Source organism: Musca domestica, unplaced genomic scaffold (assembly GCF_030504385.1).
Source record: "Musca domestica strain aabys unplaced genomic scaffold, Musca_domestica.polishedcontigs.V.1.1 17, whole genome shotgun sequence".
NCBI lineage: Eukaryota > Metazoa > Arthropoda > Insecta > Diptera > Muscidae > Musca > Musca domestica.
Genome location: NW_026712230.1, coordinates 9871733 through 9889587, shown reverse-complemented (window position 1 = coordinate 9889587; position 17855 = coordinate 9871733). Strand labels below are relative to the sequence as shown.

Here is a 17855-nt window from a genome sequence, read left to right as displayed (position 1 = left end):
TGATGAGTCCTGTTGGAGTTTGCGTACCCAAGGCTTTAATACAACCTCCAGAATATTTTTGCGATAATATTCGTCATTTATTCTGATGTCAATTAATACGAGCGGATAACTACCATCGGTGGTTATGGCGGTCCACACCATCACCATTGCCGGCGCTTCAGTTCTGGTGGCCAACCGAAGGTGCACATTTTCAGCTGACCTCTTTGCCAAGTTAACACGATCATTTTGTTTGTTTACAAACTGCTGGGATAACGAATGTTTTCTCATTGGATAAAACCAAATTCGGCAGTTCACCACTTTCGGTCAAGCGAAGCAACTCTTTAGGTCTTTTGAGATTATTTTCTTTGTGCTGCGGTGTAAGTTCTTGAACTTTTTGAATTTCAATGGCTTTGCCGCGAGCTCATTTTTCAATATTTGACGAATGGAATATTGTGATATGTTCAGCTCACGAGCCACTTTTCTGCCACTGCTTTTAACTTTTCAGACCATTTCTGCTGATGTTGTTGTTTTCTTCCGTCCACTTCCTTGACGTCGGGCTACGCTACCAGTATCTCGGTAACGAGCGATGGTAGGAGACCCAAAAGATTTATTCACATTCAAATGTTGGAGTGCTTTAACGATAGTCACATGTGGTATCACGCTTGAATTCCATCGCGAATAACTTTCTTTGTGGAAAATTCTCACAAAAATGCTTTTGTACGCTTGTAAACAATATAATGAGCTGTCACTGGAATAGTTTTAACGGCTGTTGTACAAGTGGCTTAGAATTGACACCAGTCTGAAGTTGGTTGCAGTTGTTTCATCTCCCCCTGTATATACCAAAACCTGCATCTCAAAATGATTCTTGTAACTAATTATAATTAAAAAAAACACCAAACATCAGCAAACTCGAATGAAAGGTTCCAGTATGACTTTTAAAATTCCATTTTTATTACCCCCCTCATAAACTACGTCCATATCGCCGGACTAGTGATTAGATAACAATTTTAAACTGCAATTTTTTTTTTGTTTTCTGTTTCAAAACAATGATTACAAATAAATTCTCATCATGTTTGTTTGTATAAAACGAAAGCGGTTTTTTCCTAGTTTGTGATAGGTTTTAAATTACGTATGGCATACAGGGAGAGCAATATAGACCCCGCCAATTAATGGTGGCAGAACGTGAGGGGGTCGCCTTTACGTGGGGTCTGCTGCCGCTACTACTACTACTAATCTAATCAAACAAACTATTAACGGGAGCAAACAATTCGTTTCTTGTTGTTGTTATTATTATTGTTATCATACTAAAGAGCAATATAGCTTAGAAATGATAATAGGAGGAGTTAGCTATCAGCATTTAAATATGATTTTGGCTAATCTAAAATATATTAGCTAATTAATATTAAATTTTAAATGTCATATAAAGGGTGCAACGTATAGAGACTACGGTACTTGATAGGTTCAGGATTTAATTGCAAAAAAATTCTATAGTATACAAGTTTTTTTACCAAAGAGGAGAGTTGAATGGTTTTCTATGAATTGGAAAAATAGAAACGATATTTTTATAACATCAACATTGGCTACGGGGGTATATCTAAATTAATACTGAAAATATGCTATTTGTACGAAATCAATTTCAGACACTTTTGAGTCCGCCTTTCTGTACGCACGATAATCCTCGAAGGGTTTAACCGATATTTTCCAAACTTGTACATGGTAATATTTTATCATACTTACATCGGACGGAAAAACGGAAAATATCGATTGACTCTGTTTGATAGAATGCCCCACAAAATTTCAAAGTTTTTAATAAACAAGTTAAATAGAATCAGTCGGTATTGCCGACAGCTGCATACCATCAGCCAATTTTCGGTTATAATTATGACTTGCGTTATGATTATTCAATTTCTTGACCCTCCATAGGAAGGGCTCCGAACGAGATCGGCCAATATTTTCTATTTCGTATCTGACATTAGTCTGATATTAAAGCCTTTCACATTTGGACTGGTCACGACTACTTGCACCAATTTATATGAGATATTTGATGATATCTCGAAAATTTCGCGTTTTATGAGAGTTGTAATTATTTAAAATTTTGACACGCTGTGGGGGAGGTACCAGAAGGAGTAGTCCGATATTGTTCCTCTTCACAACAAATCTTGTGTTAGAAGTATTGAGATGTGCTGAGTTTAAAAGTAATCGGATGCTCATTTTGAGTTTTATGTGTTTAATGGTTATTCCAAATGTTGACCCTTTTGTGGAGGAGGTACTAGAAGGTGTGGTCCGTTCAATCCGTTCTTTATACCAGACCTTGTGTTAGTGGAAATATTGAAATGTGCGAAATTTTAAGATAATCGGACTCTTATTTCACATTTTATAAGAGTTTTAATTATCCGAAACTTTGACACTTTGTTGGAGGTACATGTCCGCACCTGACCTAGCACTGATCAAAATATTACGATTTACAAATTTGGAGCAAAATCGGATTATCCTTTCCCTCCCTGTACTGTAAAATATCATTATTTTATTTATTTATTTTTTAATTTCTAAATTTTGTGGTACCAGGTACCAGAAGGAGTGGAGCGATTTGGCCTATCTCCGGCGGACATCGCTAGAACGACTCCAAACGTCCTGAAACGGATTTGGTCTAAAGAGACCTAGGGTCTAAAACCATTATTTCGAAGAGGCAAATAATATATACCCTCTAGCCATATGGCTGAAGGTCAAACTTGGGGGCCTCTATGGTCCTTGTCTTCGTAAATTACTTGAAACTGGTCAAAATTTCTAAATAAGTGTCCCCTGGAACTTGTCACATTTATCAAAAAAGTGTCCGCTACGGGCCTGCATTTTCGTATCTAAACCGGTTCTCTAATGTGTACATGTTTTGTAATTCCCCTGAAGTGGTCAACATGTCCAAAAACGTACATTTTCGTCGTCCTCCGGAACAATTCAAGCATTTTTAAAAAGGGTCCCATATGGATCCTAGAACTAGATCCCCCGGAAAAAATTGCCAAATAATGATCACATATGGGTCTATGTTGTAGTATCTTCCCTGGAACTGATAAAAAAATGTGTCCACGTCCTCACACTCTATGGGCCCAGCTTTTCGTATTTAGCCCCGTTCTATCCACGTTTTCGTACTTCGCCTAAACTGGTCAACATTTGCAAAACATACGTCTTCGTATACCCTCGAAACTAGTCAAAATATCTAACAATGGGCGCTATGGATGCATGGCTTCATTCTTATCCAGGAACTGGTCAACCTTTTCCAAGAGGATCGCAAAATATTCCATTTTATCGTTCCTCCACCGGAATTAGTCAAAATTTACAAATAAGGATCCATGTTTTCATACGGCTCCCGAAACTGATGCAATTCTCAAATGTGTTCCCTGTTTGTACACGTCTTCATCAACCCCCCACCCCTCCGAGAACTTGTCAAAATGCCCAAAAAGGGTCTACGTTCCTATGAGTCCACAATTTTATTACCTATGTTCATATTTTCCCAATATGTCCGCATTTTCGTATTTCTCCTGGAACTGGTCCAAATTTTCGAAAATAGATCCCCTGTGGCTTCACGTTTTCATACCTCCCCAAAAACTGGTCAAAATGTTAAAAAAGGATTACCCATGGCTCCACGTTTTCATAACTCCAGAACTGATCAAAGATCTCAAAAAAGAGTCCCATATGGGTCACCGTATTCGACCTTCCCCCGAAACTGCCCAACATTTTCCAAGCATTAGATGGGCCTCATAAAATGGTTAACTCCAGAACTGATCAAAGATGTCAAAAAAAGAGTCCCATATGGGTAAACATATTCGGCCTTCCCCCGCAACTGCCCAACATTTTCCAAGGGATTAGATGAGCCTCATAAAATGGTTAACCGACAGAAGGCCCTTCACCCATTTTCTAAATAAAAGTTTTTATTCACAAAAAATTAAATAATGTTGTATTTAAAAAATAATAATGCGCGAATATTAAAAAAATCTCTATTTCTAATTAACAGCATTCTCTTCTTTGCTCCGTTTCACAACCATATCCATGATGGTTTTTCGCAACATTTTTCCCGTGGCGGTTTTTGGCAGAGCTTCGAAAAAATAAACGCCACCATGTAAATTATACATTTCGGCAATATTTGCTTTGACATGATCGTCTATGTCTTTGGCGGTTAAGCGCTGGCCCTCCTCATCAGCCGTTCTGACCACAGCGGCAGCTGTTAAATTTGTGGCCAAAATATTGGGTACGCCAACAACACAAACATCAAAAACCCCAGGGACTTTGGCAATTAACCCCTCTAAAATTTGGGGATAAATTTGGAAATTTCTAGATTTGAAAACATCATTGCCACGACTGCAAAAATGAAGGAAACCTTGCGAATCAAAATGACCCATATCACCGGTGTGCAGCCAGTTATCCACCAAAGCCCGTTTGGTGGCCACTTCATTTTTAAAATATCCCTTCCAGGAGTATTGGTTCAACTGAATGCATATCTGGCCCAGCTCATTAGGACCCAAGGGCATACCCTTGTCATCGATGATGCGCACAATACGATTGGACACCAGCTGACCCACAGAGCTCGCACAACGTTGCTTTGGAATTGTGCCATTCATGCTGACCAGTCCTGCCAGTTCGGACATGCCATAGGCTGCCATAAAACCAGGCCGCTCCCTGGCATTCGGTATCATCCGCTCCATGCGTTCATGTACAATGGTAGGCATTACTGAACCTCCGGCCAAAAGGGCAACAATACTTTTCATTTTCTCCTGGGCTTTGGTAACATCTTCCAGCAGAGCCACCTCCGCCAAATGACTGGCATTCATTATGACATGGGTGATTTTATGCTTCTCCACCAAGTCGAGGAAATATGCTGTGGTAAAACTTTTCTCCGTAATAATACGACAGCATGAGTTCATTATGGAGGTGGTTAAGGCCCAGACGCCAGATATCCAATACATGGGACTGAAACCAAACAATACGGAGTCTGTGGTCAGATTTGGTCTGCAATGAGAAGAGTGGGAAAGGGAGGGTCAAGTGCAGAGGTATTCACTACTTACTTACGCATTTTCCTGATTAAGAAAGGCCAGATGTGAACACAACACTCCCTTTGCCGGACCCGTAGTGCCAGAAGAAAAAACAATCAAGGCCGTATCATCACCGTTCAAATCGAAACAAGGATATCTAGAAAGGGAGTATCTTTCGTATCAAGAGATGTCTGTGTTGTGGGGGAATTGAAGCCTTAGCAACGCTTCAGCATTCAAATGAATGTACTGCTCCAAAAAGAAGTTGTCTTACTCACCTAAAATTTTCATCGAGTTCTTCATTCCACTCCAGAAGTTCTTTGACATTGGCAATCCCCTCCAGATGGCCATTCAAAACAAAAATTTTGCAGTTTAAATTCAATTCTTCGTTGACTCTTCGAGTATTTTCGTAATTTTCAACATCGCAGAATAATATTTTCGGACGAGTTACACTGTATAGAGCAGATACAGACTCTGGAATAAAATGGAAGGAAAACATACTAATAAATATTAAATGAATTTTTAAAATTAATTACGTCGGAGTAGTATAACAGCTCAACATATTGAATTTTGTATTTGTGGCAGACCACAACCTGACTACAGGAGGACACAAAAAAAAATTTAAAGAAAGCCAGGCTCGGCCAACAATTTGTTTTGAAAAGTTTGGTGTCGAACTAATAATGTCCGTCTCTCTGTGAGTCTGACCAGCTGGTGTCCAAGATAACTCTAAAAGGAGATATTCGATTTGAACTGTATTTTATATACACTTCCTCCGGGCATTGGGTATAGCAATTAAGTTAAGTTAATTAAGAAAAACTGCAACCAACTTCAGACTGCTATCATTTATAAGCCACTTGTCCGACAGCTGTTAAAATTATTCCAGTGACAGCTCATTATATTGCTTACAAGCGTACAAAAGCATTTTGGTGAGAATTTTCCAGAAAAAAAAAAGATATACGTGATGGAACTCAAGCGTGATAGTATGATTTCTTTATATTTGGCTGGAAATCCACAAGTGGCTATCGTTAGAGTCCTCCAGCATTTAAGTGTGAATAAATCTTTTGTGTCTCGTACCATCGCTCGTTTCCGTGATACTGGTAGCGTAGCCCGACGTCAAGGAAGTGGACGGAAGAAAACAGCAACATCAGCAGAAATGGTTCCAAAAGTAAAGAAGCGACTTGATCGAAACTCGCATCGCTGTGGCCGAAAATCGTTCGTGAGCTGAATATATCGAAATATTTCATTCGCCAAATATTGAAAAATGAGCTCGAGGTAAATTCATTGAAATTCCAAAAAGTGCAAGAACTTACACCGCAACAGAAAGAAAATAGACTCAAAAGAGCTAAAGAATTGCTTCGCTTGGCCGAAAGTGATGAACTGCCGAATTTGGTTTTCTCCGATGAGAAAACATTCGTTGTCCAGTAGATTGTAAACAAACAAAATGATCGTGTTTACTTGCCAAAGAGGTCAGCTGAAAATGTGTAGCTTCGATTGGCCACCAGAACTCCAGCGCCGGCCATGGTGATGGTGTGGGCCGCCATAACAGCCGATGGTCGCTCTTCGCTCGTACTAATCGACCCTGGCATCAGAATAAATGTCGAATATTATCGCGAAAATATTCTGGAGGGTGTATTAAAGTCTTGAGCAGGCAAACATTTTGGCCGCAGACCTTGGACATTCAAACAGGACCCAGCATCATCGCACTCAATACGCGCCACCCAAGAATGGATACAAATGAGGTTCATCGCTTCATTTCCAGCGCACAATGCCTACCAAAATCTCCGGATACAAATCCGTTGGGCTATTGTGTCTGAAGTATTTTCGAAAGCAAGGTTGGCACTAAAAAATACCAAAGTGTCGATCACCTCAAGCAAGCGCTTCGCTGGCAATGGGCCAAACTACCGGAGAGCAACATTCGGGCAGCGTATGACGGTTTCATTGGCCGTTCAAAGGTGACCAAACAACTATAAACTTATTCTAAAAATTGGTGCTAATTCCGGCATTTTTTGCTTTCATTCAATAGAATTTAAAAAAATGTAAAAAATATGGCATTTGACTTTGTTGCAGTTTTTTTTTATCTCGCCTTGTATATCCATCAACAAATGATCTTCGCCTTAAATTTGGACAATGAAAACCATTTTTATTTTTACAAAAATTTCAACTATTCAATGGAAAAATCCAAGTGGATTTGAAAGTACTCGGTTACTTTAAAAAAGACCTAGCGAAAACTGATCAAAAAATTATCATATATTTTTCTTATATATTATGGACATTGAGACCTATTTTCTTTAATGGCTTATAGTGAATTTTGATGACGAATAATTTTGTCTTTGACGTCATCCTTCAGAAATATTGCTTTGTAGAAGCAAAATTCTTCTACATAAATTAATTTCCGGGGAAACTTAATCTGAAAATTGCAAACAATTTTAGAAGAGGAAAGCTTGCTCCTCTATTGAGGTTACTTTTCGATGTAAATTTTAAAAACGTCGATACATGTTTTTTCTATTTTCATAATCTGCTGGATTTTTTTCTGTAATTATTTTTTGTGTTGCACAGAGCATTATCTTTATATAGTAGGATATGGAACCCTACTTTAAAATAGGCTATGGGAGTTGTAGTCTTCACTACCATTCTTCGATGGACTCCTTTGCCTACTTTTCTACATATTTTTAGGCTGAACTTAATAGAGTGGAAAGTTTCCGATTAAGGCAACAACTCCACTCCCTGATTTAACCTAACCTATAATTGTGCATCTCTTGGCAATATTCTTTGAAGGCACTTAGTGTAGAGGTGCTGTTTCATTGAAAAATACTTATCACAGCTAAACTTTGGAATTCTTCGTAACTATGAAAATTATTATTTTTTTTTTTTTCATTTTAGCTCACCTTTATCAAACTCAGCATAGACAGGATTCACAGGACATCCACAGAGGAACGAGGCCAGCATTACCGTCACCACATGTGTACTATTCGCGGCATACAAGCCAACGATGTCACCCGCATTTAAATTCAATTTAACCAATTGCCTCGTCAAAATTTGTGCATTCCGATACAATTCTCCGCATGTCATCACCTCTCCCGTCTGATCGTGGATTTGAATAATTCTATTCGGCTGTTTCCGCAATTGATTACAAATGACTTCGCCTAGCGTGGCATTTTCACTGTACAGATCCTTGCGTTTCGGTCCAAACCAGATGCGTTTTTCTGCGTCGTAAGTTGTTGAGATCAATGGAAACATTTCGTTGTGTTCGCTTGAAGACTCGAGTTAATACTGTGGCATTTTCCGTCATTTACAGTTACATTTATGGCATTGACTTTTCCACCCGGTGGAGTAAGATCGGATTAAACGATGATGACTTTCAATAATTTTAACCCATGATTTGAGATAAGAAAAAGACGATGATGCACATGCTCACGTACATGTAGTATGTGTGTGTGTGTGTTTTGAACATGGGACATTGTTCTAATTTGTTGGAATGTGTTCAGCGTTAATGACATTTTAAGTCTCTGTTTTTGTATCTGGAACATTGTGTACTCAAACTAGTCTCAATTCTAAGCTTAGGTTAATGCACCTATACAAATCCCAAAAACTATTGACTCAATGTGAGGAGTATTGAGCGTCTGTTTATTTTGGTATTTATTTGTTGCAACTTTCTCACACACACACGTTCATGGGCAAACATGTTGTTATTTTTTCTTTTTAGAAATTTAGAAATGCTTGAACTCTGTGTTCTTATCTGGAATTTCTTGTGGTCTGATGTCCACATGACTTATTGACACTAAAAGCCAACAAAAGTATTCAAAAGTACTAAAAATTTTGTATTTTTATACCCTACAACACTATGTGTTGGAGGTATTATAAGTTTGATTGGGTCAAAAATTATGTAACACCTCGAAATATTGATTTCCCACATAGGAAAGTATATATGGATCTTCCTATCCCGCCGAGCTGAGTCGATCTAGCTATGTATGTCCGTCCGTCCGTCTGTCCATGTTAATTTGTAATCACTCTACAGGTCGCAATTATGGGCCGATCTTCACGAAATTTAGAATGGAGGTGGGGATAAGGTCAGAATAGAACCCTATTTCTTTTGGAGATGATGGCATAATATTTAGGGGTCGAAATGGACCAAAAACGGAAAAAATCCTGATTTTGCAGTTGCTCTTCAGGTCGCAATTATGGACCAATCGACGCGGAAATTACCATGGGGCTAAAGCTTCGGGCTGGGCAGAAGCCTTCCGATTTTCATGGTCATCGGATGATATTTAGTGGGTGAAAAAGACTATAATATTTGTGATAAATAAAAGTCAAATTTCCATTATTTTATTTATATTTATTTATATTTTTAGTTCCGGCGAAATCATAAATAGACGAACAGGTCAATTCTGACCGTTACGTAGATGCCGATAGTAAATATATCGGATATATATAGCGAAATATATACAATGTGTATATACAAAGGAAAGGAATGTTAGATGGAATGCTTATATCTCAAGAATGGCTGGACCGATTTTGATAAATTTTGTCAATTCAGAATGCCCTCTTGACATAAAAGTATAAAATCTAAAAAAATCGCAGAAAATATTTTTATATTTTTTATCGCATGCGATTTTTTTTCAATTTGACTCATATTTTGTAACATTTCACCTTACACACAGGTTGGGGATATTATATAAGTATTGCAAATATCATCCGATCCTCACGAAAATTTTCACAAGGGTTAGGCCTATTGTTTTCAAAGATGTCCGCAATATATTTAAGGGTTGAAATGGACCAACAACTAAAAATGTTCCTGTTTTTGCAGCCGTTATAAAAGTCATAAATAGAAACCAAAGGACACGAAATGTCGCATGAAGTTAGAGTTTAGGACACCGGGTAGAATGGAACACTACTTTTGTCTGAAAAATACCAACATTACTTACAGGCGACAGCCGAAATACATAAAATGCGAACTTCTGCCTTTTTTTGCTGATTTCTCTGACGAATATAGCCAAATATCGTAGACAAGAAGATCGTATAGAAGAGTCTAAATTTGGAGATACAGAGAAGCCTCTTGCTTTTGGAGATGATCGCAAAATACGACGGAGAGCGTAAATATTGGGCAAATGTCCCTGGTCAAAATTTTTGAACATTTTGGATTGAGATTCCTTGGAATCTTTACATTATAGGTACATACTGTCTTCGGCAAGATGTGAGTTTATGTCAAATTCTCCCAAAAAGCATAATTCTAGTCATAAAGTCAAAAAGAATATATTTCTCTTATAAATTAAGATTTGATCGATTTGGTGATGAAAATCACATATAATTTCGTTTTATGGAAAAATAACTCAAAATTTCTGAATAGATAATATGTCTCGGTTTAGTAGTTTTTAAGAAAATCACATTTGAAGAGTATACAGGGTGAGGTAAAAAAAACTGCAACAAAGTCAAATGCCATAATTTTTACATTTTTTTCTAATTTTATTGAATAAAAGCAAAAATATGTCGGAAATAGCTTCAAATTTTAGAATAAGTTTAGATTTGTTCGAATTGGTCACCTTTGGTACGAATTATGGCCTTCAAACGGGTAAGGAAACTATCACATGCTGCCCGAATGTTGCTCTGCTGTATTTTGGCAAATTCCCGGCGAATGGCCCATTCCCGGCGACACTTTGGTATTTTTTTAAGTGCCAACCTTGCTTTCCAAACTACTCCAGACACAATAGTCTAACGGACTGGTATATTTTTGGTGGTCATTGTGCGCTGGAAATGAAACGAGGAACCTCATTTTGTAACCATCCTTGGGAGGCGCGTGCTGATTGCGATGGTCCTTTTGGAATGTCCAAGGTTTGCGGCCAAAAAGTTTGCATCCAGAATAATTTCGCGATAATATTCGACATTTATTCTGATGCCACTGTCGATTAATACGAGCGAAGAGCGACCATCGGCTGTTATGGTGGCCCACTTCATCTCACCGGAGAAAACCAAATTCGGCTGTTCACCACTTTCGGCCAAACGAAGCAACTCTTTAGCTCTTTTCAGTCTATTTTCTTTCTGTTGCGGTGTAAGTTCTTGCACTTTTTCGAATTTCAATGGCTTTACCCCGAGCTCTTTTTTTAATATGTGCCGAATGTAATATTGCGGTATGTTTAGCTCACGAGCCATTTTTTAGCCACTGCGACGAAGGTTTCGATCAAGCCTGTTCTTTACTTTTGGAACCATTTCTGCTGATGTTGCTGTTTTCTTGCGCCCACTTCCTTGACGTTGGGCTACGCTTACAGTATCATGGTAACGAGCGATGGTACGAGACACAAAAGATTTATTCACATTTAAATGCTGGAGTGCTCTAACGATAGAAACTTGTTGTTTTCCAGCCAAATGAAAAGAAATCACGCTTAAATTCCATCGCGAATAACTTTTTTCTGGAAAGTTCTCGCCAAAATGCTTCTGTTCGCTCGTAAACAATAAAATGAGCTGTCACTGGAATAATTTTAACATCTGTCGGACGAGTGGCCTAGAAATGACAGCAGTCTGAAGTTGGTTGCCGTTTTTTTTATCTCACTCTGTATATTACTAGCTCTAGTTTATCGAAAAGTCCAAGTCGACAAGCCCAAGCAAGTACATCAAATTTGGAGAAAATCGGTTCAAATATAGCTACACCTCTCATATTTACGTTTCATCCGATCTGGGGTTTTAAGTCCCTCACATGCGAAATATGCACTCCACAACAATGATATTTGGTACCAGATGTCAGATCCAACCCAGAAATATCTCAGCCAAATTTTATCAAGATAGGTTCAGATTTGGATATTGCTGCCATGTATATCCTCAACCGATTTCGGGTTAATTGTGCGCCAAAAGGCCAATATAAGTCCTAATGACTAAATTTTAGTACATCCAACCGAATTCAGTCTAGAAGCTAGTACATCAAATTTGGAGAAAATCGGTTTAGATATAGCTATAGCTCCCATATATGTTTCATCCTGTTTGGTATTTAAGTTCCTCATATTCATAATATGCATTCGACAACAATGATATTGGTACCAGATATCTTATAGAGCTCGGAAATACTTTCGCCAAATTTTAGCGAGAACGACTAAGATATAGCTCCCACATTTATCTTTAATCCGATTTCAGGTGTATTGTGTAAATAATAAATCCAAAATGGAGTGAATTTCGAGACGGATATTTCCATTTTGTGGAACTCGGCTCCGTTATATATATTTTTAATATAATCCTTCTCGAAGTGATATCATGCACTCTATTAGAATGTTATTTGGTAAAAAAGATTAAATTTTCTCTCTTAAATTTAGGGAGAAAATCGATTCAGAACTGGATATACCTCCTACATATTAGTTCCCTCTGAAACCAAACTATAACTACTCTAAAGTCAGATGTTGATAGGTGGTATGATCTACTTCAAATAAATTCTTTTGTTACGGGAGCTCTACTAAATATGGATAGTGGTGTAGGGTATCACCCGCCCGAAAAATGATTGCTTATTGCAGAAATGATTACTTATTTTACCGAACTATTCTATTTCTACCATATATATGTCCTAGAAATCAACAGTGACCTCAACATGAAATTTTAGGATACCAGCTCTATCACTTCACCCAATCGCAGTTTAAGTAGCATGTAGTTCTTTCCCAACAATAACAGGACACATTTTCAAAACAAATGTAGTATCATTTAGTACAATTATAGTACGCATATCCATAACCAGCTTCTTCTCTCAACCACAGGCACCTACAGTGCCCATATTCGACGGACCTTTGGGCCCATTCCAATCGACGAGGCTTGTCCGCAGGTAAAATTCTTTGCGTCAATTGAATTTTGTACGGGAACAAATGCAAACCAATGCGAATAATCCGTTGTAAAGTGGACCGAGCCATGCCCAACTGCAGAGAACGGCGTTTTTGGGTTGTTCTTGGGGACCTCTCAACACTGGCTCGTACGGCAGCGATATTCTCGGCCGATCGCCTTGGTCGACTTTTATATGGCCTCTTCGGATTAGAAAGAGCCTTACCAGTCGAAAATGTTTCGTATAAACGCTTAATGGTGTTCTTAGAAGGCGCACTTCTCACATTTTTTAATTTTTTAAAAGCACGTTGAGTTTTCACAATTGACTTCTTGTAAATTTCAATTTTTTCAGAGCGATCGCGTGGCTTGTATTGGTGCATGGTAAAAATCTGCTTTGACCGACGCTTCAAACGCGGTATGTCATTAAGCGATGTGACATCTCTGTCAAAAGTTATGGCGTTGCCAGATGGGTCCGTCGAATATGGGTAACCCTGTACATACTCCATGGGGAACTTAAGAATTCCCTCATTACAAACTTCAGAATCATAGCTTCATCGGTTCAATCTAGGCTTGAATATATCAATCACTCACTCAGCGAGACAACTATCTTTTAATTATACTCTTAGCCGTATGGCTGACTAAAAAGTGGCTCATCGAAACAACGGTATTAGACCCTAGTTCTTTTTGGACCATTTCCGGTACATGTGAAGTCAATCTAGAGATATGCGTCTGTCTGGCTGGTTGGCTGGTGCGCACGATAACTCTTGAATAGGGTATTAGATGGGGTCCAGACTTGCTACATTATAATTATTATCAAACTTAGATCAAGTTCGGAGATGGCCAATATCGCTCCACTCCTTCTAGTACCTACCCCACGAAAAATCGAAATTAAAAAAAAATATTCTGATGCACAGTAAAAGACCTGATAATCCAAATTTGCTCCAACTTTGCAAATCATCGATCAGTGCTAGGTCTGGTGCGAAAATGGACAATATCGGTCCACTCCATCAAGCACCTCTTCCACAAAGGGTCAACATTTGAATAATTATAAGCGTAAGAGTCTGTCTTCAAATTACAAACATCACAATATTTTTAACTAACCCAAGGTCTGGTGTTAAGATGGAATATATCGGTCCACTCCTTTTGGTACCTCTCCCACAAAGGTTCAAAGTTTTGAATAACCAAAACGTTCACAAAATCCGAAATAAACATTATTCTCTCTTCATAATTCACACACATCCCATTATTTTTGCTAACACAAGATCTGGTGTGATCACTCCTTCTGGTGCCACCCCCACAAAGGGTCAAAATTTTGAATATTCATAAAGCTCATAAAACACAAAGTTAATTTCCGATTCCATTTACACTTGGTACATATCAATATTTACATCACCACAAGATTTGTTATAAAGATGGTAGAGATCGAACCATTTCTTCTGGTACCTCCCCCACATAGGGTTCAAGACTTAACAAACAAAACGCTTAAAGAGAGCGAAATAAGCATCGAACTCTCTTTAAATTTCACACATACAAACATTTTTGTTAACACAAGATCTGTTGTGAAGATGATATATATCTATCAACCCCTTCTGGAACCTCATCCACAAAGGGTCACAGTTTCAATACTTTTATCTGTCAACATTTGCGAAAGAATGAAGCGATTCTTTACAACTTGCTATATTTAAATATTTCTGTCAACCGGAAACCTGAGATGAGTATGGAATTTTTTTAGTTCACATAAAATTAGATATTTATTTTAGATTTTCTTGTCATTTTACCCATGCTAATATATTTATCTGTATTAGATGAAGTATGAAAATGGAATACTTTGGTCGACTATATTTGGTGACTCACACACATTTTAACATTTTCTAAAAATTATCACATATCTCGAATAAAGTGAAGGAAGTAACCCAAGAAGTCCAAATCATGCACAACGCAATATTTATAATATATTTATTTAGGTCCGACACGAAATGGTAAATATTGGCCCATTCCTTCGGAACCTACTCCATAGTGAGTCAACAATTTGAAGTCAACATATATTTAAATAATCGCCAATATTGTCTGAAATTATTCACCGAACCCCTCGCCATCTACGCGCCTAAACATATGCTGTATTTATTAGCTATGTTATTTACGAATATATGTTGGTTAAAAAAAACAAATTTAAAAATTAAAAAAAAATTGTTGCACTACTTTAATGCGTAAATAACCAAAACTATTAGAAAAGCAGTAACATGACATACATACACGAAGGGTTTGTCCTTCGGATTTATTCATTTCATAGCAAATACCAAGCGTGCAGTAAACTGCAATCTTCTGAAGTTGAGTGGCATTTCTATTGCAATTAGTGAATTCGGTATAGCAACATACTTCGCCGTAAAAAGCGTATTTCAAATTAATTGTTGTGTTGTTTTTTAGTGTTAGCCTAAGGCGTTGTGGGTCAATGGTACTTATTAAAATCATATCCCAATCTGATTAAAAAAAAAAAACAAGTAAAAAAGCTGTAAGTTCGGCCGGGCCGAACTTTTAATACCCTCCACAATTTGGTACAAATTTGGCAATTTCCAAAAAAAAAATAATATAATCCGTTAAAAATTCAGTTAAAATCTTAAAAATAACGAATGCTTATACGACGACGTGGGCCTGCATAGGCAACTTTTGTCATAAGTTATTACAATATTTTAATGCGAAACTTGAAGAAAAATCTGTTTATAATGTAGCTAAAATCATCAAAATACCGAATATAGGGGGTACCGTTATATGGGGGCTACACGAAGACGTGGACCTGCACAGACAATTTTCTGGCATGGGCTGAAGTATCCATTACGAACTTCACATGCGAAATTTGAAACAATCCCGGTAAATAATGTCGCTAAAATCATCAAAATACCGAATATCGGGGGTACGGTATCTGGGGGATATATGAAAACGTGGACCTGTATGGCCCATTTTCTGTTTTATGCTGCAGTATCTACTACGAACTTCAATTACCAAATTTGGAACGATTCCGCTAAATAATGTCGCTAAAATCATCAAAATACCGAATATGGGGGGTACCGTTATATGGGGGCTATATGAAGACGTGGACCTACATGTCTCATTTTTTGACTTAGTATGTAGTATCTATTACGAACTTCAAATTCCAAATTTGAAACGATTCCGGTAAACAATGTCGCTAAAATCATAAAAATACCGAATATCGGGGGTACCGTTATATGGGGGCTACACGAAGACGTGGACCTGCACAGATAATTTTTTGTCTTAGACTGTAGTATCCATTACGAACTTCAAATACCAAATTTGAAACAATTCCGGTGAATAATGTCGCTAAAATCATCAAAATACCGAATATCGGGAGGTACCGTTATATGGGGACTATATGATAACTTGGACCTACATGGCCCATTTACGAACTTAACCTGCCTACTGACAAAATATACAAATACTGACAAAATATACAATTTTAGCCTTTTATCTCAATTTGTTCGAAAGATAGCGTGATTACAACAGACAGACGGACAGACAGACAGACAGACAGACAGACAGACACACATGCATCAAATATGTGAAATCGGTTGAGTATATATATGGGAACTATAAACAAATCTGAGCGTATTTGAATATAATTTGTCAAATTTATTTTTGTACCAAATTTAGCTACTCATGCCGAATTTCATTGGAGTCGGAAATACGTATCGTGTTTTGTGCATCAAATATGTGAAATCGGCGGAAAATATATATGGGAGCTATATCCAAATCTGAACCGATTTTAATATAATTTGACAAATGTATATTTGTTTTAATTTCCGCTACACATTCCAAATTTCATTTAAATTAGAGATACATAGCGTGTTTGGTGCATCAAATACATAAAATCGGTCGAAAATTTATATGGGAGCTATATCCAAATCTGAACCGATTTCAATATAATTTGGGAAATCAATTTTTTTGATAAAATCTATCATACGTTTCAATTTCATTTCAAATTGGGGATACATAGCGTGTTTGGTGTATCAAATGCTTGAAATCGGCCGAGAATATATATGGGAGCTATATCCAAATCTGAACCGATTTCAATATAATTTGACAAATTTATTTTCGGATTAAATCTCGTCACACAATCCAAATTTCATTGAAATCGCACATTCATATTGTGTTTGAGGCATCAAATGAACGAAATCGGTCGAAAATATATATGGGAGCTATATCCAAATCTGAACCGATTACAATATAATTTGGCAAACTTATTTTTGTTCCAAATTCCGTTACGTATTCCAAATTTGGAGACTGTATCTTTAACAAATTAATAGATATGTGCATATAAAATCTAAATTTTTGGGAGGTACCTCCGATTCTGATGCTATATCTCCAGCCTATATATATATAGCCTATGTTACTTTCAGGCGATGTTGCAGTATATATGGAAATTTTCAGGAAAATCTATTCAGCAAACATTTTGCTCTTTTATAGATATAGATATGCTACTTTTTATAGCCTCCACCATACTCAGATAAGTTATGTTAAGTTTGTCATTCCGTTGGTAACTCATACAAATAATCATTTAAGGCCCAACAAATATTGATTAGAACGAAAACATTTTTTACATGCCTGTCTGCCTAACTCTGGTCGACATATTATGTTTGAACTATAATGGAAATTCCAGAAATCTGACAGCAAATTGGCATCGTTACTTAAATATAAAGGGTGAGATGAAAAAACTGCAACCAACTGTCGACTGCAGTCATTTCTAAACCACTCGTCCGTCAGCTGTTAAAATTATTCCAGTGACAGCTCATTATATTGTTTATAAGCGTACAAAAGCATTTTGGTGAGAATTTTTCAGAAAAAAAGTTATTCGTGATGGAATTAAGCATGATAGTGTGATTTCTTTATATTTGGCTGGAAAACCACACGTGGCTATCGTTAGAGCACTCCAGCATTTCAATTTGAATAAATGTTTTGTGTATCGTAACATCGCTCGTTACCGTGATACTGATAGCGTAGCCCGACGTCCAGGAAATGGAAAGAAGAAAGAAATAACATCAGCAGAAATGGTTCGAAAAGTAAAGAAGC

General features: G+C 37.4%; 1 protein-coding gene across 1 annotated transcript; it reads right to left on the bottom strand.

The window, feature by feature from the left end:
- Nucleotides 1-3909: 3909 nt before the first annotated feature.
- LOC101888132 (uncharacterized) lies at nt 3910-8293 on the bottom strand. Its single transcript, XM_005183301.4, has 4 exons — nt 7880-8293; nt 5273-5468; nt 5035-5154; nt 3910-4974 (listed from the first exon to the last, which is right to left on the bottom strand). Exons 1-4 carry the CDS (start codon nt 8229-8231, stop codon nt 3972-3974), a joined length of 1671 nt encoding a protein of 556 aa, XP_005183358.2. The 5' UTR covers nt 8232-8293; the 3' UTR covers nt 3910-3971.
- Between the last annotated feature and the right edge of the window lie 9562 nt (nt 8294-17855).

Bases quoted from the DNA above. Each gene is read 5' to 3' on its own strand.
- LOC101888132 (XM_005183301.4), bottom strand. From the start codon at position 8,231: ATGTTTCCATTGATCTCAACAACTTACGACGCAGAAAAACGCATCTGG. The intron at 5,469-7,879 runs GTGAGCTAAAAT...ATTTTATTCCAG, and splicing joins CTATGCTGAGTTTGATAAAG to AGTCTGTATCTGCTCTATAC. The intron at 5,155-5,272 runs GTGAGTAAGACA...CTCCCTTTCTAG, and splicing joins GAACTCGATGAAAATTTTAG to ATATCCTTGTTTCGATTTGA.